This window comes from Budorcas taxicolor, chromosome 2 (genome assembly GCF_023091745.1).
Source record: "Budorcas taxicolor isolate Tak-1 chromosome 2, Takin1.1, whole genome shotgun sequence".
NCBI classification, from domain to species: domain Eukaryota; kingdom Metazoa; phylum Chordata; class Mammalia; order Artiodactyla; family Bovidae; genus Budorcas; species Budorcas taxicolor.
The window spans coordinates 169,571,673-169,599,505 of record NC_068911.1 but is presented as its reverse complement, the minus strand read 5'-3'; the positions used below and the strand labels follow the sequence as shown (position 1 = coordinate 169,599,505).

Genomic DNA, 27,833 nt, shown 5'->3' with positions numbered 1-27,833 from the left:
TCTGATTCTCTGAAAATTCTTGACATCTTTTTAAAAATATAGGTATATTAATAGAACTTTGGGAAAATATACATTAAATTCCTTTCTTAGGTGTCCCTACGGAGTCTTCTTAAACCCTCTCACAAGAAGTGCGTGTATGTTTCAGTGTGTGTTCATGTTACACCCTGGGGAAGCAGGAGGCTTTTTAGAGAGAGCTCATTCTAGACCTCGAGTGAGAAATGTGGATACACTGATGATTAAGATTCAATTCCTTCAACTATACTTCAATCTTTTTTTTTTAAAAAAAAAAAGGAGATTCAGTTACTTCCCCCAGGGTAGGAAAGAATACATTGAAATGGATAAACTTCAATAGTTATTAAGGTATAAAAAAAAATTGCACCCTCTTAGACCTAAAGTGCTGCTAGGTCAATTAACTCATCTGGAGGAATTCAGGAAGGCTACCTGGAGGAGGTGTTCTGGGCTAGATCAAAAAGAGAGAAAGCATCTGAGAAGGTCACAACCGGGTGGAGGTCATGGGGGGTCGGTGGGGGAAGGTGGTTGTGTTCAGAGTAAGAGATAATAATCAACAGGGTCATAGCATGAGCTACAACCTGAAATACTCCACCGCTTGCCTGAGCCTTGGTCGGAGTGAGGTCCTGGCTTCTGTGTTGGGGCAACTTTCTGTGAGAAGCAAGGGGGCAATCACAAGCTATCACCTCAAAAACATTTGTCTCTTTATTGGGCACTTAGCAAATGCAGACCCCCATGCACTTTATATACATCACAGCCACGTCTCCTAAAGTATGCTGTGCAAGTCGTGGGGCGCGTGAGGTGACTGTAGATAGGACGCCAAGAACATTTTGACTTTAATACTGACATTTTATGTTTATGTTTACCCTCTATGTATGTCAGGTGGCATTCACCTTCATTTACAGTTTAGTTCTAAAGCAACCATTTAAATAGGCGCAAGTGTTAAAAAGTGACTCAATCTAGAGAAAAATATTTATTGAGCAAAACGTACAGATGATACATGGATCTTGCAAAATTCATGATATGGGTACACAAACGGATGAAATTCAGGAAACACTGCTTTAGCATACAAGTATTTATCTCCTTCAGAGCTCTTTCGGTTGCAAAGTAATCAATATTATCACTCATTCAAATGAACATGAGCAAAATAGGGGAGTGTATCCTAACAAGGGAATCTCACAAGGACCCAAAGGAAGTAGCGCAGATTGGAGCGTTAAGAAGGGCTGGGCAAGAGGGCTGGACGTAGAGGGGGGGAGCCAGCAGGCCCCTGGGGTCCCCTCTGGTCTCTGCTTGACTCTGCACATCTCTTCTGTCTGAGCAAAGCTATTATCTCTACTACATTCATGCAGATACCTTCCCCACCCTGCTGTGCTGGCAGCACACACACCTCACACATATAGATACACACACACACTCACAGCTCCAGAGTTTATATGCATTCAGGTGAGTAGCCTGCAGAACCTGAAAGAGCATCCCTGAATTTTGCTGCTTATTCCCGAGCGAGAACCTGTCTGGCCCCACAAGAGCCAGACACTCACCTCTCATCCCCTATTGGAAGATTCAGGGGGAACAAAGTCTCAAAAACAGAGAGACTCTGGGAGGAGCAGTCACCCTGACCAAGAGGTGTCTGGTCCTCCTAACAACTCTGAGGTAGGAAATCCAGCTCACAGTCCTTTGGCAGGAAGTGACACAGCCACAGCTTGAACCTGGGTTTGTGTGACACCAAAGTTCAAATCCACTGTACTGTTCACATGGTCGCCTCTGCTAAGTCCAGCCGACGGTGACTGGGCCAAGCAGGTCACTAGCCCATTGAGAGGCATTTATCAAAATCAGCTCAGTGTGCTGGAATCCAGGATCCCAGCCTTGCAGGGACACTGGCTGGCAGGGAGGATGGTTTCTGGAAATCGAGGCAGGCTCCTCCAAGCCCCTAACTCTGAGGCTGCCGGGTTCACACTGCAGGTGCTCAGGGTGCGAAAGGAGGATCAGACATCCAAAGCTCCTCAAGAGACGTTTCCCCCTCTCTTCCGCACCCAGAGTTCAAAGTGCCTGCCTGCCCTAGGGATTATTGTTGCTCCCCTCACCTCCTGGGAGCTAAATCAGAGGGGCCTTCCAGAAAGTGAGGCAGGGAGGGGAGATGACAGGCTCCTTCCGCCCTGGAGGCCTTACCCACCTGCAGGCACTTCTCAGCCTGAGCGTTGTTTCCCACGGAAGCCTCCAGGCATCACAGTGGCCTGGAGGGCCCCAATTTGGCTTTGACGGGCCTTGCCCGCACACAGTGGGTGGCTGCCTCACAGGAGTTACTTTCTCAGAGCTCCTTGTTGAGACAGACAGTGGAAGTGGCGGTTGAGTTTCTCCCGCTGCCCCAGAGCTGCCCCAGGCCGGTGGAAGAGACGCATCTGATTCAGGAGAAAGGCTCCCTGTCCTAGTTTTTGGTCCATGCATGTTGTATCTTCGCTGGTCACCACTCAGTAGAGGTTTATACATGAATTAGGGAAATGTTCCACCAAGCCAGGTGGAAGTGGCTCCCCTTCCACCTGGGACACTCCCCTAGGAAGTGTTGCAAAGACCTTGTGCCTGTGAGTGGAGACTGGGTGGGATCTTCCTGGCTCAGAAGTCGATCCCAAAGACAGTGCCATAGCCAGAGGAACATCCCTTTCCCCAAACCCCTTCTCTGCCTTTTCAGTGATAACGGGAGTGGTGGGCCAAAACTGTGGGCCTGGCTCATTTGGGACTGCCACCTTGGTAGGGTGAACGGGGTGACTCAGGGTCTGCTCCCAAGGACTGCCCCCCTGGTCCTGACATCCCTTCCAGAGCCATCAGACTGGGATGACTCTGCCAGCCAAGGTTACACGGCATGTGTCCAAAGGTGGCTGCAGGGGTTCATTCAAGTTCTCAACTTCCCAGCGGTCTGGTTCTGTCAGCACCCCCACCTTCGTGAGGTAGCCTCCATACTTAACCGGCCACCAGTGCCCAGGGAGGAGGTGCCAGGACCACGGCAGACACCCCCTCCCTCCCCCACCCCTCAGGTCAGTCGATGATGTCCATGGAGAAGAAGCCTCCGGGCCTGGCTCCAACAGTTAGACTAATATTTGAGGGATTTGATAGGGGCCTCTTTGAGCTGCACGACCACTTCCGTGCCCGTCTCCGAGGTGGCCCGGGAGCACTTCCGGCTCTCGCGCATACTGTACAACTTCTCGGTGAGGTGCTTGCGGAACTTCTTGGTGAGGAAACAGTAGATAATGGGGTCTAAGACGCAGTTGGTACTAAGGAGGCAGAGAGTGACCTGGTGCGCATCGTTAATCCCCTGGTGGAAGTCAGTGTCCTGGAAGCCCAGCTCGGCCAGGGTCCAGGGCAGCTGCACGAGGTGGTGGGGCACGAAGCAGATGATGAACACAGCCAGGACCGTGCAGACCATCCAGAGTGCCCGGCGCTTGACCTCGGCGTTGTGCTGCATCTGCACCTGCTGCGTGAGCAGCGTGCGGATGATGACCAGGTTGCAGAAGAGGATGATGAGGAAGACGAGGAAGAAGCTGAACACCAGGAAGATGTGGATGATGAGGACTGGGATGCTGCCCTTCTCGTAATGTTCAAAGCAGCGTGTGATGTTGCCCGAGCCAGTCTTTTTGGGCTCCCTGTTGGTCGAGTCCAGGACGAAGAAGTAGGATGCTGCGCCCACAATGGACACCCAGATAATCAGGGACAGAAGGAAGCCACGCTTGCGGGTGGTAGCCTGAGCGGTCTTGATGGGCCTTGTCACTGCCTGGAAGCGGTTGTAAGTGATGACAGCCAGGAAGGCCACTGAGCAGTAGGTGTTAATGAAGAAGAAGCAGCCAGCCAGGTTGCACAGGAATTTGGGAAGAATCCAGTCGCCCTGGTTGTAGTAGTAGACAATCCACAGGGGCAGGGTGACCAGGAAGAGCAGGTCAGCCATGGTGAGGTTCACCATGAAGATCTTTATCTCGTTGAATTTCTTGGAAGGGTACAAGCGGGCAAAGACCCACAGCACGTAGCTGTTGGCAATGACCCCCAGCACAAAGACGATGCTGTAAAAAATTGGGAAGAGGGTGTATCGGAACTCGGAGTCCACACGAAAGGAATTATTTGGCTCCATCTCTATGGGCTGGAAGTGGTGGCTGGTCATAGGATCCTGCCTGTTCCTGAAAGACCACATAGGGATTCTGGTCAATGAAGGGCCAACATGGTACTATCTTATTTACTCTGTTCCAAGACTCCTGTTTTGCACATTTTAAAAACTCTAAAACTGATGGCATTTTCCAATTAATTGACAATGTTTTTTCTTCCTACATAAAAGAATGGTGTGTTTTTAAAATGAATGGCCTCTGAGATTCAATAAAATCAGTGGCAGTGGAGTTTCTTTTCTCTTGTTTCATTTTAAAACATATCTTTTTATTCTTGACCTCATTTTGACTTAAAGTTTTAGGTAATCTATTCCTGGTGATGAAATATATAAAATTGAAAATATTAATTTAAATTATAATGATTTTAATTTCCTGACAAAATTTGAATATTTTTGTATTGATGAAATTTGAGATAGAAATTTTAATGATAAAGTGTTCTATGTTAAAAAAATAATTTACATGCTCATACAAAATCTGGAAAATAGAGAAGTGTAAATTAGGGTCACCCAGAGAATGAAATAGCAGCTATTTATTAGAAAGAACAAGTTAGATCTGATTGTACTGACATGGAAAGTTGTCCCTAGATAATATTATTAAGTAAAACAAAACAAAAAAATTGGTATGAACTCATTATATATGTGTATATGATATAGAAAATGGTCTAGAATGATATACCTCAAAGTGTTGACAAGTAAGTAACTTCTAGGAAGGTGAGGTAGAGGTGGTGGGAAGGATATTTACTTTAAACTTTTTGTTTGTTTGAACTTTTTACGAGTATGTTTTGCTTTAGTAATTTTAAAATTTTAAATATAATTTTAAAATAAAAGTATAGTGGAGAAACCCAAAAGACATTGCGTTAACCAAGCAATCAAGAGTAGCATCATTGTTAGCAAAACATAGCAACATCAAGTACACCTGGTATGATGTACTGAAAAGCATACATCCCTTCAGTGGTATTTTTGTCAAAAAATGCAGAATCTCAATTTAGTCATGAGAAAACATCAGACAAACTTAAATTGTGCAACATTCCACAAAATAAATGATCGAAAGTGTCAAGGTTGGGACTTCCCTGGTGGTTCAGTGGCTAAGACGCTGCACTTCCATTGTAGGGGGCCTGGGCTTCAACCTTGGTCAGGGAAGGGCTGCACTAAGATCCAGTGCAGCCAAATAAAAAATAAGGTCATGAAAGACAAGGAAAGCCTGAGGAGTTATCATAGATCAGAGGATACTAAGGATACATAGGACAACTAAGTGAGACATGGGATCTTGGGTCGGTATCTGGGGGAAAAAGTCATTAGAGGAAAAACTGGTGAAGTTCAAATAAGGTCTATAATTTAGATATGTCGGTATCCATGTTCATGTTCTGGTTTTGATCACTGTACTGTAGTTTATGAATTGAGAATGTTGGGTGAAGTCCATACATGAGCTCTTTGTACTATTCTGCAACCTTTTTAAAGGCCTAAAATCATTTAAAAACAAAAAGGTTTTTTTTTAAGTATGGTTGATCCTTGGACAACACAGGTTTGAACTGTGTGGGTCCACTTATATATGCATTTTCAGGTTTGATGCATGATACTGGATGCTTGGGGCTGGTACACTGGGATGACGCAGAGGGATGGTACAGGGAGGGAGGAGGGAAGGGGGTCCAGAATGGGGAACACGTGTATACCTGTGGTGAATTCATGTTGATGTATGGTAAAACCAATACAGTATTGTAAAGTAATTAACCTCCAATTAAAATAAATAAATTTATATTAAAATATAATAAAATAAAAAATTAAATACATACTACAACACCACACAATCCATGGTTGGTTGAATCCACAGATATGGAATCCCATAAAGGGAGGGCCAACTAATTATAAGCAGATTTTCAGTTGCATGGAGGGTTGCCTCCCTTAGCTCCTGAGTTGTTCAAGATTCAACTGTATATTAAAGAAGATTAAAGCTAGCCATAATCACACTAATCAAATTCCGGTCCATTTTCAGCAGTTCATCACTCCCATCCACTCTCCATCAAAACCAGCGTTTCCTCCCCTCTACTCTTGTTGCTCCTACTATGGTGCCATCACATAAGCCTGGAAGCACCTCTGATGTTTGCGTTGCAGCTGAGGGGATGGCATGGCAAGAGACGCCGCTGGGATTAAGCAAGGCCTGAAGCTCATCATACATATATCACAGTCCAGAGAAAAAAGTAAGGAACTGACAGCGAGAAGCAAGGAAGACAACACTTAGGAGCGGACTTCCCTGGCAATCCAGGGGTTTGGACTCCATGCTCCCAAATGCAGGGGCACAGGTTCAATCCCTGGTCAGGGAAGTAAGATCCTGCATGCTGCCCCCCCAAAAAAACCCAAAACATTTAGGAGTACCTCTTTTGAAGCCAGGCATTCTGCTCAGTGCTTCCACAGGCACTACTTCCTTTGAGTCTCACAAAATCCCTTTGAGATAGGAAGTAAAATCCCCCATTTTACAGAGTATAGTGTGGTCATGTTACTTGTCCGTGGTCATGTGACTTGTCCAAGGTCACACAGCATTATGAAATGGAGCCAGAATCTCAAATCTGGTTCATTCATACATTTATCCAACAAATATTTCTGAGCTCCAACTGCATGTCAGGCTCACTGCTAAATACAGGAGAGGCAGGATGAACAGGACAGACAGGACCATGCCCTCGGGGAACTTAGAGTCTCATAAGGGAGACAGACAAAGGCAATGTAAACAAACTTAGTTGCTATACAAAGAAAATGGGGTGTTGATGTGGAGGAAAAAAGAGATCTACTTTGAAAGAAGGTGACACTTCTCTTGAGGCCTGAAAGAGGAGCCGAGGAAGAGTGCTCCTGGCAGAGGGATCTGTGTAGGTCTAGGAGTAGGGCAGGAAAGAGTTTCAGGAACTGAAGAAAACAGCCATTTGATGACCTGACGTCTGGCTGCAGTTCCACCTTCATCTCGTGGCACCTTCTCACCAGGCTCCAGCCAAAATGGACTTCCCAGGTGGGTCTTCAAGCCCACCCAGGACTGTCCTGCCTGAGCCGGCTGCATGCACACCCATGCCCCTGCCTGGAACATTCTTCCGGATCCATATATACTTCCACCTGGCCAGCTCCAACTCTTGCTTCAGACCTTCGCTTCATTTCACTCCTTCACGGAGTTTCTCAGTGAGTTCTAGGTCAGGTCAGGTCCCATCTCAAAACTCCCTGTACTTCTTAAATCTTAGCTCGATTGTCATCATATTCTTGTTTGTATGATTCCTTCACCCTCTCCCACTTAACTGTGAGCAAAACAAGATCAAGGACTTTGTCTATTCTACTCTGTTCCCAGCACCATGAACCAACAAACAAAGAAGGGGCTTCGCATGGCTCAGTGGTAGAGAATCCACCTGCCAATGCAGGAGATCCCTGGTCTGGGAAGATCCCTTTTGCCGTGGAGAAACTAAGCCCGTGCTTAGTTTGAGCCTGTGATCTAGAGCCTGTGCTCTGCAACAAAAGAAGCCAGAGCAATGAGAAGCCCGCACACCTCAACTAGAGAGTATCCTCTGCTCTCCGCAACTAGAGAAAAACCCGGGCAGAAACGAACATCCAGCACAGCCAAAAATAAAAAATAACTAAATTTAAAACCCCAAAAAAAGGACAACCAAAAATAAAAAATAACTAAATTTAAAACCAAAAAAAAAAGGTTTAAAGGAATGGGTTAGCCTTGTTAATTACACCCACCCTTTAAGGAGCCCCAGAGCATTGGAAACACTTAAAGACGTCTAGGGATACTTCCAGGTGAATTTAAAGAAATCAGTGGTTGTAACTGGAATTTTGTTGACTGAGAAAATTTTTGTTCTTTGCTCCATTTAGTATGGTGGTGGTTTGTCTATGTTAGCTGAATAAATGTAGGTTCCATTATTCAAATACATCATTGTGATTCCTTTAAAAACAAAAATCTCACCCTCCAGTGAAATTGTGAATTACATAGTTGACTTGAATTACATAATTCTTTAAATTTCTACCAGAGTACAGTTGATTCACAATGCTGTGTTAGTTCCAGGTGTGCAGTGAAGAGAATCAGTTTCACACATACATAAGTTGCTTCCTCAGCAGCAAATTGCTAGCTTCTACTCAGCTGGGAACTTTCCCACTCCTAAAGGTGACCTATCCAGCCATTTTATTTCAAAGGTATAGGATAATAACTCATAAAGAGTGGTCCACGTAAATGAGGGACAAGAGAGAGCTTTTGGGGGATCCGAGGTCAAAACGATCATCATAATAATACCAAGACATTATTTGTCCTTTACACTGTGTTGACATTTGTGCTAATGTTACAAAAGGGTGAATAAAACTGCTGATTCCTTAGCACCAATCAAGGCAGAGACACCAAACTGACACAGGTGCCATATTCTTCACAGCCATGCATTCCATGTAAAAAAAAAAAAAGAAGCCAATTTCACTTTTAAATGTCCTTGATAAAGAAAGGAAATTATTTTATTAAATCTTAAGTACACTTCTTTTATTTTAATTTTTTCATTTCTTAAAATTTTTATTTTTTAATACTTTTCTTTTTTGGCTGCCCTGAATCTTAGTTGTGGCATGCCAGATCTTCGATCTTTAGTTCCATCATTTGGAATCTTTATTTGAGGCATGTGGGATTTTAGTTGCAGCATGTGGGATCCAGTTCCCCAACCAAGAATCGAATGTGGACCCCAGCACTGGGAGCACTGAGTCTTAGCCACAGGACCACCAGGAAGTCCCTGCACATCTTTTTAATAATCTGTGTATCAGAATGGGAAATACGTAGAAAGCATCACCGCTGCAAACTGGAATACAGTGGTTGTCTTCAGAAAAAGACCATTGTGCCACTGTTTTTGAGTTGTGAGCTGAGCTGTTTTTCATATTACCATTATCACTTGAAAAAATGACTGGCAAGCTACAGTGTTTTCAGAGACTTGGGTATTTGGCAGACCTTTTCTCGAATATAAATAAAGTGAACCCGTCTCATCAAGGAAAACAAATGACGCATTCTTGTTGCCAATGATAAAACTTGAACTTAACAAGAGAAAACTAGAAGTTTTGAAAAATTGTATCTGCCAGCATGAGGTTGACAGCTTTCCAACAGCTAAAGAATGTTCTGATGAGCTTCGTAGTTACATTTATAAATGCAATTTTTATACATTATAATTGTTGTTCTTGTTTCATGGCTGAGTTGAGTCTGATTCTTGGCAACCCCAGGGACCGCAATGCTCCAGGCTTCCCTGTCCTTCAAATACCTCATAATGAAAGGCCAATACTTGGAAGACCCATATATCTCAGTGAACCAATGTTTTCCAAAAGTGGAAAACATGATGTTTCCAAGTTGCACAGAGGTAAAAGATTCAAAGGGCAAGATAGACCAACATATTGCAGTGCTAACAGATGACAAGGGGCTTCCCTGGTGGTCCACTGGTTAAGAATCCACCTGCCGATGCAGGAGACACAGGTTTGGCTCCTGGTTTGGGAAGATCTGCGGAGCAACTGAACCCGTGTGCCGCAACTTCAGAGCAGGGCCTGGAGCCAGTGTTCTGCAACTAGAGAGAAGCCACTGCAAGGAGAAGCTCACGCACTGCAACTAGAGAAAGCCCACTCCCAGCAACAAAGACCCAGTGTGGTTAAAAAGTTAATAAACAAATAAATAATGTTTTAAGACAGAATATCATCAATTAGTCTGAAAAAATCCATTAAACTATTTCTCCCTTTATAAATTAACAGCTGTGGGAGGGCAGATTTTCTTCATATGCTTCAACCCAAACAGTGTATCACAATAGATTGAATGAGGAAGTGGCTGTGAGAACCCAGCTGTCTTCCATTGAACCCAACATTAAAGAGATTGGAAAAGAAAAACGTAAATTAATGCTACTCTTCTCCCTAAATTGTTTACGTTTTGAAAACTTTAGTTACTTTCTACTCAAACCATGATTTATGTTAACATGAACTGAGTTTATTATTGGTTTCATATTTAAAAATAAAATGTTTTAGAATGTCATTTTTGCTTTTGAATAGAATAAACATTGGGAGATATAACCCATGTAAACAAAAGTTCCCTGGAGCCCTCAATAATTTTGAAGAATATAAAGAGACCCTGAAACTAGACAATTTAAAAATCGATGCTCCATCATGTCAGCTCCTCCTCCTTCCCCTCATTTCTGGTGAGTCTGAGATGCCCCTTCATCTGGGACTGCCCTTGTTTCTTTTTCCTGCTGGACAAAACCCTCATGCCTTAGGGGACCCTGTTCCTGGGGTCTGAGAGGCAGGGAGGCAGCCCACAGCTGGACTGGGCAGTGTATGGTGCTCACTGTGGGTCTTTAAGGAAGCCACATCCCTAACCACTCTCCCCAACCCCTCTCCCCAACCAAGTCCCTTTGTCTTCTTGGGTTTAGGCTCCAGTCCAGCAGGGTAGGGAAAACTCCAGGACAATCTTTCTCCAGGCAAAGGACTCCACCCACTCTCCTGGGCTCTGACCCCTGTACCACGCCTGTCCAGGCCTGTTGAGGAAGTCTTCCCTCCCAGATCAGAATTAGAGTAAAGTTTGTGAGATGTTCACCTGGGTACAAAATTTAAGGGAGCACCAAAAACCTCAGTAATCCAGATAAATAACATTTTAACGCAATTTTAAAGAATCCAAATCGGTATTACTGACTCTTCCTTTTGCCTCAGACTCTAGTATGGCCCTGCCTGGCACTACTATGCAGATTTCATTGAAAATTTTGGTATTTTGTTCATCATGGATTTGGGGGGATGGGGTTTTGGGGGCATTAACCGATTATTTAAAAAATACTCTCACCATGTGAATGGGGCACACCACCTCACAACGCAGCTCACCCATTCGGTCACTCACTCACACCTTCACTGGACAAGCTCACAGCTGGGCAGAGTCCTAAGGCCTCTGAAAACAGACCTGTCTCTGTCCTTCAGGGACTAACAGGACATTTTCAAGAGAGAAATGCAGAAATAGATAAGTGATAACTGAAGGACAGGGAAGCCTGGTGCTCTGCAGTCCATGGGGTCACAAGGAGTCAGACACAACTTAGCAACTGAACAAGTGTTATTGTGGAGGTTCTAGATGTCAGGGTCATTCTGAGTGGTGCCCATGGCCCAGACTCGAGGGTCCAGAACAGCTCCTGCTTAGGCTGAAGGAAGAGAAGGAGTTAGCCTGATGCAGCTGGGAGAGAAGAAGAGACCTGGAAGAAAGTAGAGAATGTGCCTTCTCGGGGAACGTGAGAAGATTGGTTTGGCTAAAACTGGAGAAGGGAAAGGCTACCCACTCCAGTATTCTGCCCTGGAAAATTCCATGGACTGTATAGTCCATGGGATCACAAAGAGTCTGACACGACTGAGCGGCTTGCACTTTCACTTTTCAGTAAGGGGATGGGGTGGTGGTGAGGAGGGACAGGACCTACAAGGTAAGCATCGTCAGTCTACTGAAGTAGGGTCTTGAATTTTAGGCTAAAGGAGTTTGTATTTGATTCTGCAGAAAACAGGGAGTCATTGACGTACGTAGCATTTTGTGTTTATGGAAGATGACTGAGCATTGTGTTGATCAGTCATTAAGTCGTGTCTGACTCTTTGCAACCCCATGGACTGCAGCACACCAGGCTCCCCTGTCCTTCACTAACTCCTGTGGTTTGCTCAAATTCACATCCATTGAGTCAGGGATGTTATCCAGCCATCTTATCCTCTGTTGCCCCCTTCTCCTCCTGCCCTCAATCTTTCCTAGAATCGGGGTCTTTTCCAACGAGTCAGCTCTTCATATCAGATGGTCAAAGTACTGGAGCTTCGGCTTCAGCATCAGTTCTTCTAATGAATATTCTAGTTTGATTTCCTTTAGGATTGACTGATTTGATCTCCTGGCTGTCCAAGAGCCTCTCAAGAGTCTTCTCCAGCACCACAGTTTGAAAGCATCAGTTCTTCAGTGCTCAGTATTCTTCATGGTCCAGCTCTCACATCCATTTGACTATTGTGTACAGAACAAACTGGAGGGGCTTCAGGTCAGAGGCAGAGAGATGGTGAAAAAGATCATTGCAATTGTCTGGAGAGCTGGAGGAGGCTTGGACCATGGCAGATCATAGGGAAATGGATGGCTGTGAGAATGATTTGGAGGTAGAATGGACAGAACCTAGTGATGCAAGGGACAGTGGTTGATAGAAAGGGAGGAGACACGAACGGCCAGGTTTCTGACCCAGATGATTAGAGCTGGGTAGTGTCTGTCTTCACAGAGATGACACTGAAGAGGAAGAGTGTGGGGGTAGGGAGGAGGAATTCCATGGGGGACATGTCACAGGTAGAGTGCCTAGGAAACACCCAGGAGGATCCTGAAGAGCCCAACGTTAAAACAGAAGTCAGGGGAGGAGGGAAAACCGAGGAAGGAAGTAGAGACAGGATGGTCAAGAGATAGGAGAAGGACCAGGGGAGGACCACACTGGAGTCCTCACGCGAAGAAAGTTTCGAGGGTGTGGGAAAAGTGGCCAATGGTGTGAAAAGCCACAGCAAGATCCAGTACAATGCAGACAAAAAAGCAAGCACTGCACAGGGCCGCTCAGAAATCTATCCCGCGTGATCAGAGGGAGAACAGTTTCCTAAGCACGAGGTGAGGAGTGAATGAGAGGCAAGGAAGTGGAGTATCAAATTCTTGTTCAAGAATCTGAGCTGAGCAAATAAATGCTATGCGTGGGCCTTGTGTGTATCCTGATTTAAACAAACTATGAAAAAATATTTGCTAGACAACTAGGAGAACTCCAATACAAAGTATTAGATGGAATTAAGAAATTGATGCTGGGAATTTCCTAACAGTCCAGTGGTTAGGATTCCGCACTGGTCAGGGAACTAAGCTCCCTCAAATTGCACAGCACAGCCAAAAAAAGAAAAGAAATTGATGTTAATTTTGTGAGGTTGTAATTTTGATATGTTGGTTATATATTTTTAGATTTTTTTTTTTTTTTTTTTTGCCACACTGCTCAGCATTTGGGATCTTAGGTCACCAATCATGGATTGAACCCACACCCACTATGGTGGAAGTTCATAGTCCTAACTCCTGGACCACCTGGGATGTCTCTAGTTTTAGATTTTAATTCCTGATCTGTTATATACACAAACTAAAGTATTTATGCGAAGAGCCAACCCATTGGAAAAGACACTGATGCTGGGGAAGATTGAGGACAGGAGGAATAGGGGGTGACAGAAGATGAGATGGTTGGCTGGCATCACTGACTCAATGGACATGAGTTTGAACAAACTCCGGGAGACAGTGAAGGACAGGGAAACCTGGGGCGCTGCAGTCCATGGGGTCGCAAAGAGTCTGACACAACTCAGCAACTGAACAACAAAAAGAATTTACAGGTAGGAGTATACAATATCTTGGTTTTGCTTAAAAATATTCCAGGAAAAACACACCTGTGGACTAATCTCATGTGAGAAGCATCTTCCCAGGAACCCAACCTGTGACAATGTGTACTTGGGTCTGTCCGACCCCAGATCCTTCCCAGTCCACACGGCCCCACAGGAGGCCGAGCAGAAGTATGCCTCTTTCTTCCAGACACAGGGCCAGAATCAGTGTGGAAGTCTCAGGTGGACACCCTGCCTTTGCTCGGAGCCTCGTCCTTGGTGCCTCCAGTTCCCACCACCCAGACTCTTGCTACTTCGGCTGCTTTCCATCTAGTTCCAGGTCCCCAGGTGACGCCCGCTCCTTTGGCCCTCATCCCGAATATGGTGCGCAGAAGTCCCTTCACATCAACAGAACCCTTGAAATCACCCAAAATGTAACCAGTCAAGTTGCCTCGGGGTTTGGGACTCATCCATCCACACCTTCATTCCTGCTTCCCTCCCTCTCTCCGCCTGGTTGACTACTGGTCATCCTTTAAGGCCTCCGTTCCTCCAGGGAGTTTTTCCTAGGCTTCCCTGACCCTTTCATACCCTTCCCTCTCTCCCCAGGCCTGGTTAATGCCCATCCCCTGGGCTCCCAAAACTCACTGAAATTGCCTGTGTGCGTCCTTCCAGCACTGGGCCATAGCTCTCAGAGGACCAAGACCATGTCCATTCATTCACCTGACACCCAACTGGGTGCCCAGCACTGTGCTGGGACACTGTGGGAATAAAACAGGCGAGATTCTTGCTCTTGAGGAGCTATACTCTAGCGTTATACTTATTTACTCTAGCGACAAAAATAAGTAGAGAGATAAAACAACAAGGTAATTTCAACTTGTGATATATTCAACAAAAGAAATAAAAAGTGTGACTTGATGATTATTGGATGGGGGCTGCTTACAATAGAGTAACCAGAGAAGGCTTCTCAGAGGAGGTGACGTATAAATGAAACCAAAGGCAAATCTACTGTGAAGCCAATGAAGCATAAACTTCAAGATCCCTTCCTAGGCCTTGAAGTTGTTCTTAATTGTATATGAAGGCCTTGCTCTTAATTGTATATTTATAATTTCATATCTTTCATTTAAAGAAGGCCCCCCAAATTGTATAAACTTTAGAGTCCAACAAAACCTGTATCTTCTCATGGCTAAAATCTAAAAAGTAAGAAGAAACAAGTCAGGAGAAAATGTTGATGAAGAAATATATTCCAGGCATAGGATATCATGTGCAAAGGGCCTGCAGTGGGAATAAATTCATCATACTCTAAGCTGAAAATAAAGGTGTGTTTCAAAGAACTGAAAGGTCAGTGTCTCCAGAGAAATGAGAAGAGTAGGGCAGAATGGGAAAGACTAGAAATCTCTTCAAGAAAATTGGAAATATAGAGGGAATATTTCATGCAAGGATGGGCACAATAAAGGACAGAAACAGTTAGGACCTAACAGAAGCAGTAGAGATTAAGAAGTGGCAAGAATACACAGAAGAACTGTACAAAAAAGGTCTTAATAACCTGGATAACCATGCTGGTGTGGTCACTCACCTAAAACCAGACATTCTGGAGGGTGAAGTGAAGTGGGCCTTAGGAAGCATTACTACAAAGCTAGTGGAGGTGATGAAATTCCAGTTGAGCTATTTCAAATCCTAAAAGATGATGCTGTGAAAGTGCTGCACTCAATATGCCAGCAAATTTAGAAAACTCAGCCACGGCCACAGGACTGGAAAAGGTCTGTTTTCATTCCAATCCCAAAGAAGGGCAATGCCAAAGAATGTTCAGACTACCATTAAAATTGTGCTCATTTCACATGCTAGCAAGGTAATGTTCAAAATCCATCTAGTTAGGCTTCAACAGTACATAAACCAAGAACTTCCAGATGTACAAACTGGGTTTAGAAAAGGCAAAGGAACTAGAGATCAAACTGCCAACATTTGCTGGATCATAGAGAAAGCAAGGGAATTCTAGAAAAATATCTATTTTGCTTCATTGACTATGTGAAAACCTTTGACTGTGTGGATCACAACAAACTGTGGAAAATTCTTCATGAGATGGAAATACCGGACCACCTTACTTGTCTCCTGAAAAACCTGTAATCAGGTCAAGAAGCAACAGTTAGAATCAGACACGGACTAACAGACGGGTTAAAAATTGGGAAAGGAGTACATCAAGGTTGAATATTGTCACCTTGCTTATTAACTTATATGCAGAGTACATCGTGTGAAATGCCAGTCTGGATGAAGCACAAGCTGGAGTCAAGTTTGCCAGGAGAATTATCAATAACCTCAGATACGCAGATGACACCACCCTTATGGAAGAAAGTGAAGAGGAACTAAAGAGCCTCTTGATGAAGGTGAAAGAGGAGAGTGAAAAAGATGGTTTAAAACTCAACATTCAAAAAACTAAGATCATGGCCTCCAGTCCCATCACTTCATGGCAAATAGAAGGGAAAATAAGTGAAAACAGTGACAGATTTTATTTTCTTGGCCTCCAAAATCACTGCGGGCTAGCTTGCTCCCTGGAAGGAAAGCTGTAACAAATCTAGATAGCATATTAAAAAGCAGAAGCATCACTTTGCCAACAAAGGTCCATATAGTCAAAGCTATGGTTTTTCCAGTAGTCATGTATAGATGTGCAAGTTGGACTAATAAAGAAGGCTGAGTGCTGAAGAATCGATGCTTTCAAATTGTGCTGCTGGAGAAGACTCTTGAGAGTCCCTTGGACTGCCAGGAAATCAAACTAGTCAATCCTAAAGCAAATCAACCCTTTAGGATTGAAATCAATATTCACTGGAAGGACTGAAGCTGAAGCTCCAATACTTTGACCACCTGATGTGAAGAGCCGACTGATTGGAAAAGACCCTGATGCTGGAAAAGATTGAAGGCAGGAGGAGAAGGGGACGACAGAGGATGAGATGGTTGGATGGCACCACCGACTCAATGGTCATGAGATTGAGCAAACTCCTGGAATCAGTGAAGCACATGGAAGCCTGGCACGCTGCAGTCCGTGGGGTTGCAAAGAATCAGACATAACTTAGCAACTGAACAACAACAACAAGGATGAGATCAGAGGGCAACAGACCCCAAATCTCTCTTATGCCATAGTAAGAAGTTTGGATTTTATTCTAGAAGCACTGGAGGGCCACTGGGATATGTCAAGCAGATACGCAGCATAATCTGACTCTCTCTGGCTGCTGGGCAGAGAATAGATGGTGAAGAACAAGTGTGGAAGCAGAGAAACTATTTCAGAGGCAAGAGATGGTAGTGACATGGACCAGAAAGTAGCATTTCCAATCCTTCTCTCTATCCCAGCACCCAACACAAACTTGGCCAGAGGGGAACTTTTCTTTTATTTATTTTTCAGTTGTGGCATGTGGTATCTAGTTTCCCTGACCAGGGATGGAACTCGGGCCCCCTGCATTGGGAACTCACAGTCTTAGCCACTGGACCACCAGGGAAGTCCCCAGAGTAAGAGCCTGATAAACATCTGTCTAGTAAGCAAATATCTAGCAACCAATAAGATCAACTCTTGTGAGATGAGAGCGGAAAGAGGGCTGACCCAAGAAGATGGTGGAGGCCTATCTCTCCAGTAACTGAACAGCACAGTGGCTGCCGGCCCCTGAGAGCAGCCTCCAGAGGAGGCAGGGTGAGCCCTCTACAACCTCATGATGCAAATTGTGGTCCTTGCACCAGCAGTCTTAGCATCACCTGTGAGCTTTGTTAGACATGCAGAAGCTGACTATACACCAGATTTGCTGTTACAGCATCTATTTTAACAAGATTGCCCAGTGATTCATATGCACACTGAATTTTGAGCAGTACTATGCCTCAACACACTGCCAGCCACATATTTGCCTGTTCTAACACCTTCCATGGCTCCGCCCTGCCCAGGACCAAGTGCAAGCTCCTTTCCCACCTCCTCTCTCACCAGCCTCTACTACCCCTTGCCCTGTACTCTAATCACACTGAATTTTTTTTTCCCTAATATGGCCATATTAGGTCTTAGTTGCAGCACATGGGATCTTCACTGTGTCTTTTGGGATGCTCCGTTGTGGTGCACAGACTCTCTAGTTGCATTGTACAGGCTCAGTAGTTGCAGTGAGAGGGCTTAGTTGCTCCATGGCGTGTGGGATCTTAGTTCCCCGACCAGGGATCAAACCAGTGTCCCCTGCATTGCAAGGCAGATTCTTAACCACTGGACCACCAGGGAAGTCCCCACATTGAACTTCTTGCTGCTTCTCTAAAACCGATTTCTCCTCAGACCTCGGTGCCCTCACACATGCCACGGCCCCTCCTGAGAATGCCTTTTGCCTATCGCTTTACCCAGAAAAATCTTACTCATCTTTGAAGACCTAATCTAAAGACGGCTTCCTTTGGAATGCCTTTTCTGATTGCCCCAGACAGACAGAACGAGTTGCCGCCTTGCCTGGGTTGACATGGTACTGAGCACATTTCTCAGCATAACATGTTGTAAGTATTGATTTCTGTGGCTGTTTCCTCACCAGGCTGAGAATTTCTTGAGGTTAGAGACTAGATCTTTTTTATCTCTTTTTTCTCAGTGTCAGCCACTGGGGACCGAATGCATGAATGACCATGCCCTGATGATTATTCAGAGGAAACTGGCATAAACAAAAGGTGTCCAGTCTCCCTGGGGGAGACATAGCAGATTGCGGAAAAGGCCTCTGCAGTCAGGAAGACCTGGGTTGTTACCTGACTCTGCCATTTGCTTACTGTGTGACCTTGGGCAAGTGACTTTACCTCTATGAGCCTGGATTTCCTCATCTTCACAATCTTATAATCCTAACAAAAGTTCCAAAAATAAGCATTCAAAGTTGCCACAAATGGTCATGACTTTCTCTCACTGTTGGCCCAATCACTTGGAGACATGGGGGTGGACTATGGATCACTAGTGACCTCAGAGTCTCTAACATATTGCCTTTCCTGCCAGCTCCAGACACAGCATTGGGCTAATGCCAACAAAGCTTTCAACAACTCAGGAAGGGAATGAGCATTTAGAAGGAGAAGGAGGCGACTCTGAACCACTCAACTTAACAGACGGGCAGGGCCACCCTGATGGATCAAGTCGAGGCAGCAAGCTCAGGCTCAACGTTTAGCTGAAGCTGGGCCAAGAGGGTATAAATATTCATGAAGACAAGAAGAATTCTACCATCTGTATCTCCCACCCTCTGCCCTGCAGACTATTCAGTCCCATCTCCCACTGGTACGAGTCTCATCTGTCTGCCAACAATCTGGCCCCTAGGGGACCTGGAGAAAGGGCTCCTGTCCTCAGCTGGACTGTCAGAAGGGAGGAACCACTGAGATCTGGGCAACAGGAAGTGTGTGCTGGGTACTTTCCCAGTGCAGACTGTGGGTTGGAAAGTTGTGTTTACCAGTCAGACTGGCCCCTAATATTGTGGGGCCATTTGGGGTCCAGAGTACAAGCGTCTAAATATTTATAAGCTAAAAATCAGTCATATCTAAGTTCATCCACATTCCATGCCTCAGCAACTCGTCACCATCCCACAAGCCTGGGAGTGTGGGAGGAACCCAAACTCTGTGGGGGCACTCTTGCCTGGATTCAAGGACACCATGCTCTGTGGGGGACAATGTGACCGGCGGTGGGGGGAGCCACCCACCTAAGCTGAGGGCCTTGAGCATCATTTACTAATTAAATGAACAGACACCTCTTACCCATGATCACATTTCCTTCTCAAATCAGCCTCACAAAGTGAGTTTTACAAAATGCCCATTTTTCCAGGAAACGAAGTGAAATCAGAGAATGAAACAGACTTGTCCACAGTCACACAACTGGGAAATGGCCGATGAGATTTTGAACTCCAAGGCCCAGCCTGTCTTTCCCAGGCCAAGAGGTGGCCCCTGCTGGAAGCAAACCACTCAGTGGCCAACTCCTCCACTCACAGACCTGTCCTATGGCCCGAGAGCAGGTGCTTCAGAGGCTGCAAGGACCCAGGAAGAGATCCTTTTGACCGGGGCCCTGCTTTTCCCTCTGCTCCCCAAAGTGGGGAATTGAATGGGGCCATGGAAAGGAGAGTCCGCTCTGTATTCATCTCACTCTTGCCAGGCAGCGGTGAAGTTGGAAGCAAATCCTGGTTCAAACACTAAACTCACTCCATGACTCTGGGTCTCTGTCTCCCTGTTGGTAGAATGAAGATTTTAAAAGGGGCCTAAGACTCTGTATCAATCTAGAGGGGTGGGATGGGAAGGGAGATGGGAGGGAGGTTCAAAAAGGAGGGGATATATGTATACCTATGGCGGATTCATGTTAAGGTTTGACAGGAAACAGCAAAATTGTGTAAAGCAACTATCCTTCAATAAAAAAATAAATAAAAGAAGAAGAAGATAAAATGGGCCTATGAGAGAAGTAAATTAAGAAAACAATCCCAGGGGACTTCCCTTGTATTCCAGTGGTAAAGAATTTGCTTGCCAATCTAGGGGACTGATTTCCATCCCTGGTCCCTGAAGATTCCACATGCCTCAAAGCAACTAAGCCCGTGTGCCACAACTATTAAGCCTGTGCTCCAGTGCCCAGGAACCACAGCTGCTGAGCCCACGTGCCACAGCTACTGAAGCCCACACACCCTAAAGCCTGCGCTCCGCAATAAGAGAAGCCACCGCGATGAGAGACCCACATGCTGCAACTCGAGAGTAGCCCATGAAGCAATGAAGACCCAGCACAGCCAAAAATAAGTAAGGAAAGAAATAAATAAAAATTGAAAAAAGAAAAGAGGAAGAAAACAATCCCACTTACAACAGCACCAAAAAGAATAAAATACTTAAAAATAAACTTCACCAAGGAGGCAAAAGGCTTATACACTGAAAACTACATTACTGAAAGGAATTAAAGAAGACACAAGCAAATGGGAAGACACACTATGTTTATGGATCAGAAGACTTAATATTGTTAAAATGTCCATGCAACCCAAAGTGATCTACAGATTTAATGCCCTGTTAAAAATCTCAGTGGCGTTTTTGGTAGAAATAGAAAAAAATCCTAAAGTTCATAAGATATCTCAAAGTACCCACAACAGTCAAAACAGTCTTGAGAAAGAAGAACAAAGCTGGAGGCCTCACACTTCCTGATCTCAAAATATATTAGAAAGTACAATAATCAAAACAGGGTGGTATTGGCACAAAGATAGACATACAGAACAATGGGACAGAGTAGACAGCCCAGAAATGAATGCTCACATATATGGTCAAATGATCTCTGACAAGGGTGCCAAGACTACACAATAAGGGAAAGATAATCTCAACAAATGATATTTGGAAAACAGGATATTCACATGCAAAAGCAGGAAGGTGGACCCTTATCTCAAATCATATACAAAGTAACTCAAAGTGGATTAAAGATCTAAACCCAAGACTGCAAAGTATAAACCTTCTAGAGGGAAAGCTTCATGACATTGGAATGGGCAATGATTACTTGGGTGTGACACCAAAAGCAAGAAAAGCAAAAAGAGACATTTGGAACTGTATCAAACTTTAAAACTTCTGTATACCAAAGGAAACAATCAACAGAGTAAAAGGCAACCTACAGATTTGTAGAAAATATTTGCAAATAATATACCAGATAAGGGGTTAATATCCAGGATATATGAAGAACTTTTACCACTCAATAATGACGACAACAACAACAACAAAAATTTTAAATGGGCAAGGGACTTGAAGAAACATTTCTCCAAAGATATAAAAGGCCAAGAAGCATATGAAAAGATGGGGAGAGAGGGATTGGGAGTTTGGGATTAGCAGGTGCTAATTATTATACAGAGAATAGATAAGCAACAAGGTCCTACTGGATAGCATGGGGAAATATATTCAATATCCTGGGATATACTGAGGGAAACAGAGGACAGAGAAAAAAATATCCTGTGATAAACTATAATGGAAAATAATATGGAAAAGAATATATATATATATGTATAACTGAATCACTGTGTGGTAGAGCAGCAATCAACACAATATTATAAATCAACTATAACTCAATAAAATAAATTTGTTAAAAAATTGTCAAGGGGCAGGTGGGAAAAAGGCATATGAAAAGATGCTCCACATCACTAATCATCAGGGAAATGCAAATCAAAACTCCAACAAGAGAGCACCTATTAGGATGGCCTCAATCATAAAAACAGAAAATGACAAGTGTTACTGAGGATGTGGAGGAATTGGAACTCTTGTGCACTCACTGTTGGTGGGAATATAAGATGATGCAGTCACTATGGAAATTAGTATGAAGGTTCTTCAAAATATTAAAAATAGAACTACCATATGACCCGGACATCTCATTCCTTGGTGTATTTCTTAAAAAAAAAAAAGTGTAAACAAGATCTTGAAGAAATATTTATATACCCATGTTCACAGCAACACTAGTTACAATAGCCAGGAGGTAGGAGCAACCTAAATGTCCATCAACAGACAAATGGATAAACAAAATCTGGTAAAATATTAATATACATATAATGGAATACTATGCAGCCTAGAAAAGGAAAGAAATTCTGTCCTCTGCTACAACATGGATGACACTTGAGAATATAAATAAGTGAAATAAGCCAATCACAAAAAAGACTGAATGATTCCACTTACATGAGGTTTTGAAAGTAATTTAACTAATAGAAACAGAAAGTAGAATATTGGTTGCCAGGGGCTGGAGGAAGAGAGAAACAGGGAGTTGATGTTCATTGGGCACAGAGATTCAATCAGGCAAGACAAAAATGTTCTACAGATCTGTGGTACAACATGTGTATATAGTTAACAATACTTAAAAATTGTTAAGAGGGTAAATCCATCTTACATATTTTTATCATATTTTAATGGGCCTCAGAAATGGCAGATTTGAAAATACATTGTATATTTTTAACTTGGAATCATATGGCTCCGCTTTTTCACTTAATAGCTGTGCAACAGTTAGTAAAAACTACTTCGCCTCTCTGGACTTCATCTATAAAATGGGAACAATAACACATCTACCCTATAGAGCTTTCCGTGAGCATCCAGTGAGACAGAGGATTAGAAAGCATTTGGGAAAGGACAGTGGTTAAGATCACAGACTCTGGCGTCAGACAAACCTCCATTCAAACTCTGCCTCTGGTCACATCCTGGTTTCACGACCATAGTCAAGCTTATCATTCTCTGAGCCTCAGGTCCTTCCACTGTATATGGAGCTCATAATATTCCAAGCACATAGTTCCTAGCATGATGCAAAGACTCAGTGAATAATGTAGCACAGTTTCAGATACTCATGACCAACAGCTCTAAAAAGCTGTATTTACTGGAAGTCCAGACAATCTGCTAATTAGATCAGATCAAATGTTTGTCAAAACAGCACCACTGTCATTGCAACTGCTCACATCAGGCTCATCCCAAGTTATTCCCAGCTTGAAGCCGTTTAGATAAGACTTCCAGATATGTCATTAACCCTGAAGACCTCTCTGGTGGTCCAGTGGCTAAGACTCTGCTCTCCCAATGCAGGAGGCACTGGTTTGATCTCTGGTCAGGGAAATCCCATATGTGGCAACCAAGAGTTTGCATGCCACAACTAAGACCCGGGGTAGCCAAATAAATAATAAGAAATACATTCTAAAAAATAAAACCCTGAAAACTTCGGGGAACCAGTCATATCATTTTATGGCAACTGGGGACAGTTGGAAAAATGCCACCAGCCAATCCTTAAGGCTTTTGAACTGTGATGTTGGAGAAGACTCTTGAGATTCCCTTGGACAGCAAGGAGACCAACCAGTCCATCCTAAAGGAAATCAATCCTGAATATTCATTGGAAGGACTGATGCTGAAGCTGAAACTTCAATACTTTGGCCACCTGATGCAAAGAACTAACTCACTGGAAAAGACCCTGAAGCTGGGAAAGATTGAAGGCAGGAGAAGGGGATGACAGAGGATGAGATGGTTGGATGGCATCACTGACTCAATGGACATGGGTTTGGGTGGACTCCGGGAGTTGGTGATGGACATGGAGGCCTGGTGTGCTACAGTCCATGGGGTCGCAAAGAGATGGACACAACTGAGCGACTAACTGAACTGAATCCTTGTCCAAGACAATTAATTTTACCTCCATGAGCCTCCGTTTACTCATCTGTAAAAAAAAATAAAACTAACCCTAACCCTATGTCATAAGGTTGTTGTAAGGATTGAATAGGAAATGCCTGATCCATAAGAAGAGCTCAATGAATGTTAGCTGTTAGTTATACTTCTCTACCCCAGAAGGAGTATGGGAACCACCTCTGGTTTCCATATCACGTGTGGATATCGCTTTCCCTCCAGGCTGGGAACTCCCTGAGTATAGGGCCTCGGGCATTACACACACACACACACACACACACACACACACAGAGTCACATTGTCCTTCATCCTTGACTTCCAAACCCTCTCACACCAGCCTCAGCCACTCCCAGCCCTTAGATTCCTGGAACCAGTAAAATACCATAGTTTAATCGTTGCCCTTCTGTGAGTACTTAGTTTTCACATCTATCAAATGGAAATAATATCAACACTGACCTCACAATGTTGAGGTCAGTTGAGACTGAAGGCAGTTGAACCTCTAAAATCCTCAAGAAATAAGTTGCCACCCATTCTGGCCTCCTCTGACACTTGATACTTGTGCCCTGGCCTGCCCGTGCCTTTGTGCCTCTGCTCATATCCTCCAAAAATTCCCCCCTCATGGAGTGGTTTCATTACCGCTTGTCCAGGAAGCAGAGGGAGTTGAGGGGGAAAGGAAGGGAGCAAGTTTCCTGATCTCTGGGGAATTCTGCACTAGGCTCCCCATGGTTTCCAGTTCAAGGAGGCTAGCATCCCACTGGGCATGTTTATCAGTGAATGAACAGAGCTCCTTGTCTGGGGAGAGGTAGGGACAGGGTCTAGGGCCCCAGAGATGAGGGGTGGGAGGTGGCCTGGGTATCAAAGTTTCCCAGCTTTCTCTCTCTCTTGGGGTCCAGCTGGTCCCAGGGATGTATATTACATTCATGAGACTCAGTCTCTTGCTCGACTCATCTGGCCTATGACATCCCCATGGAGCTGGGGGACCCTGAGCCTGGCCTGGGTCTCTCCTGGCTTCCAGATACGCAGATAGTATCCGTCTGTGAGTCACCCTCCCCACTCCTTGCCTCCTGGAAGTCAGCCGGGGCAAGGAGGGCGGGGAGGTGCTTCCTCCTCTGGGCTTCCGCAGCAAGGGCACACCCCTCCATTATACCAGGAACCACTCTGACATCTTCAGGGCCTGGCCCGAGGGAAAACGTAGGGTACAGGGCGGAGGCCCTACAGTCACACAGACCCCGATCTGCACCTGGCTTTGTTCTTTCCCAGCTGATCTTTGACCCTCAAAGCCTCTCTTCCTTCATTTGCAAAAAAGTGGCGACAATAAAACCTTCCTCACAGGGAAGCTGTAAGTGCAAAATGAAGCAACTGATACACCTGGTTATTGCTCAGTAATTGGGAACTCCTTCCCAACCCTCAGGAAATGTTTGTTGCATGAATGAATGAGCAAACAAATCAGCCATGAACCAAAGCAGCCATCTCTCTTCCGTTAGAAGCAGCAACCAAGGTTGGATGAATAGAAACATGAATCACGATTAGGAATTATGATCAGGGGACCTGGGCTCTGGCCCCAACCAAGCTCCTAACCATCTTGAGTGAGTCTCTCCCTAGCTTTGAACCTTGGGATCTTCATCTGGATGCGCCTCCCCCCAAAGCTGAAACATTGCTATGAAAAGGAAGATTGTTGGGAGTGAAAAAGGCTTTGGTAAACAGTCAAGAACTTAGGAAATCGAAACAGACTTTACAAACTGTGAAGGGTGCTGCACAAATTTTTGACACTCGTCTCACATCAGCCAGATGAGCTCAACTCCAAACCTAGATCCTGAAGTTCCCCCTTCTATAGAAATAAACAGGTGGGGAGGGGCTACTAAATGATAGTTTTCCCCCCACAAATTCTCCTCCCCCTACACCTTACAGACATACACACACACACTGGCTCTGGATTCTCTTTGGCTGAAGACACAAGGGAAGAATGGAGTGCCAACCTCTCAACTGGTTTTGTTGATGATCCTGCTGTTGGGAACTGTTGGGCTGGACAGGCCCACCCGTAGTTGGCCACACTCCAGGCACACATGGGAATACACACCCAGAGCCAGTTCTCCAGTCCACCCCACAGGCACACATGCACACACACAGACATAGCAGAGGCTTCTCTCCCCTCCCACCATGCTGCCAAGGAACCCAAGAGCTGCTGATCAGACACATGGCTGCACCAGGGGCCCAGCAGATACCCTTCTGAGAACGGGCTCCACTCTGAAACCAGACACATTCTCCCCGGATCCATAAGGGGGCGTCCCCAGGCCAGAGCTCAGCTGGTGCCCTCTATATCCATGGGGAGGCAGAGACCAGGACGGGAAAGAAGGGACTTCACTGGAAAAGATAAGCAGCCCTTTCTCGTCAACAAGGGCGAGTTCGCAGGCGTAGGATAGGGAGGAAGGGGGCATTCCATAAAAGTCTTTCTATAAAAGGACAGAAAGAATCCCAGCCTCTCATCACACCAGCCCCAGCCCCCATCAGTCCAGAGCAGAAACTCACTCCTGGAGGCCCATTTCGACATTACTGCCATAGACCATAGTCTATGGACTTCCCAGGGGGCGCTAGTGATAAAGAACCTGCCTGCCCCGAGCAGTAGACACAAGAGACGTGGGTTAGATCCCTGAAGGGGAAGATCGTCTGAAGAAGGAAGTGACAGCTCATCCCAGTATTCTTGTCTGGAGAATCCCATGGACAGAGGAGCCTGATGGATTACAGTCCATGGGGTCGCAAAGAGTCGGACACGACTGAGCAACTTAGCCTACACACAGCAGAGACTGTGGCTTTCTTACCCAAACCTTCATTGGACAGTTGGGGAAACTGAGACCCAGAGAAGAGAAAGGATTTGCCCCAAGTGACCGCAGAATCAGGAGGCAAGCTGGAACCAGATGCTGGACCTCAGGCTCACTGTCCATCCTCTTCTAGTACAACACACTACTTTCTCATTCCCTATTCAGTTCAGGTTCCAAGACTGTGTGACTTGCTAAACTCCACGTGAAGAGTAAGGATAAAATGAGGAACAAACAAATCCTCCTCCTTGAGGCATTTACAGTAAGAATAACAGCACTGGTACCAGCAGTAATACTGGCTCGTGTCTGCGCACCAGCTTACTATTGACAAAGCACTTTCCCACAGCCTCTTACTGCATCCTCTCCCGACAACTCACAGGTCGGTACTTAAACCCCAGTATGCAAAGGAGGAAAGGGATGCTCCTGAATTGCCCAAGGTCCCAGCTCATAGGCAAGAGCTGATGCCAAAACCCCATTGCCCACCTCAGGCTCAGTCTCATCTCTTTCGGGGCTTCCTTCCTTCACTGGGTTGTCAGTACCTAAAGGCAAGGATGTCTCTTTCGTTTGTTTTCCTAGTGCCTACACACACACACACACACACACACACACACACACACACACACACACGCATGCCAAGCACCTGGAACAGCTGTGTATTCAGTCAAGGGTTAAATCAGAGCTGCTTGAATACTCTGGGGAGCAACTCTGCAGGTTCCCTCATTCTTCACAAGTAAGCAAGAGTCTGAGCAGCAGCCTCCGTTCCCCACGCCCACATCTGACCTCCTGCCAGCAAAGGACAGGTGGTCCCAGCCTGTGCTCCATCCCTACCACCTGCGACCTAATGGCGGGAACAGGTTGTGGGCCAGGACCCTTGTATCAGCAACCCTGTTATCTTCCTCATCATCCCCTCAGGAGAACCCAGCACCTAGTCAATTCCTAGATACCCAGCTCGGTACCTGACCCTTTGCCTCCTGACCTTCCTGCTGGGGAGACGGTACTGGCCTCGTTTGACACTCTAGGAAACTGAGGAGCAGGGTGGTGACGTGCCCAAGCCCACACAGCCACTGAAGCAGACAGCGCCCAGCCCCCCAAGATCTAGGCAGCCCCCCTCTCACCACCACCTCCCAGGGAGGTCTCTGAGGTCCCTTCAGAGCTGCCTTGACCTCAGAGAACCCGAGGGGGTAGCGGATTCCCTGGGAACGTCTAGTCATGAGGAATTCCTTCTAAATGAGAGCCTCTGGGTCTGGGGAAGATGCCAGAACCGTCCCTTAAAAACAGAAGCACACGTTTGCTCAGGCGGAGTCTAGGGGCAGGACCTTGATCTCCTGGGGACACTATCACACATTTCCCCCCAGCTGGGCCAGGGCTGGGACCCCCTTACCTGTCCAGGGGCAGTGGCTGCCGCTGCAAGGTCTGAGCATGTCGGCAGCTGCGGGCTCTGT

General features: G+C 45.3%; 1 protein-coding gene across 1 annotated transcript; it reads right to left on the bottom strand.

Moving 5' to 3' along the window:
• Window positions 1–3,091: 3,091 nt before the first annotated feature.
• Window positions 3,092–27,833, bottom strand: PTAFR (platelet activating factor receptor). The gene is made up of 2 exons (XM_052636083.1): window positions 27,773–27,833; window positions 3,092–4,166 (listed from the first exon to the last, which is right to left on the bottom strand). The coding sequence occupies exon 2, from the start codon at window positions 4,148–4,150 to the stop codon at window positions 3,092–3,094; it is 1,059 nt and encodes a 352-aa protein (XP_052492043.1). The 5' UTR covers window positions 4,151–4,166; window positions 27,773–27,833.

What these genes read in the sequence shown, in the direction of transcription:
- PTAFR (XM_052636083.1), bottom strand. Translation starts at nt 4,150, where the DNA reads ATGACCAGCCACCACTTCCAGCCCATAGAGATGGAGCCAAATAATTCC.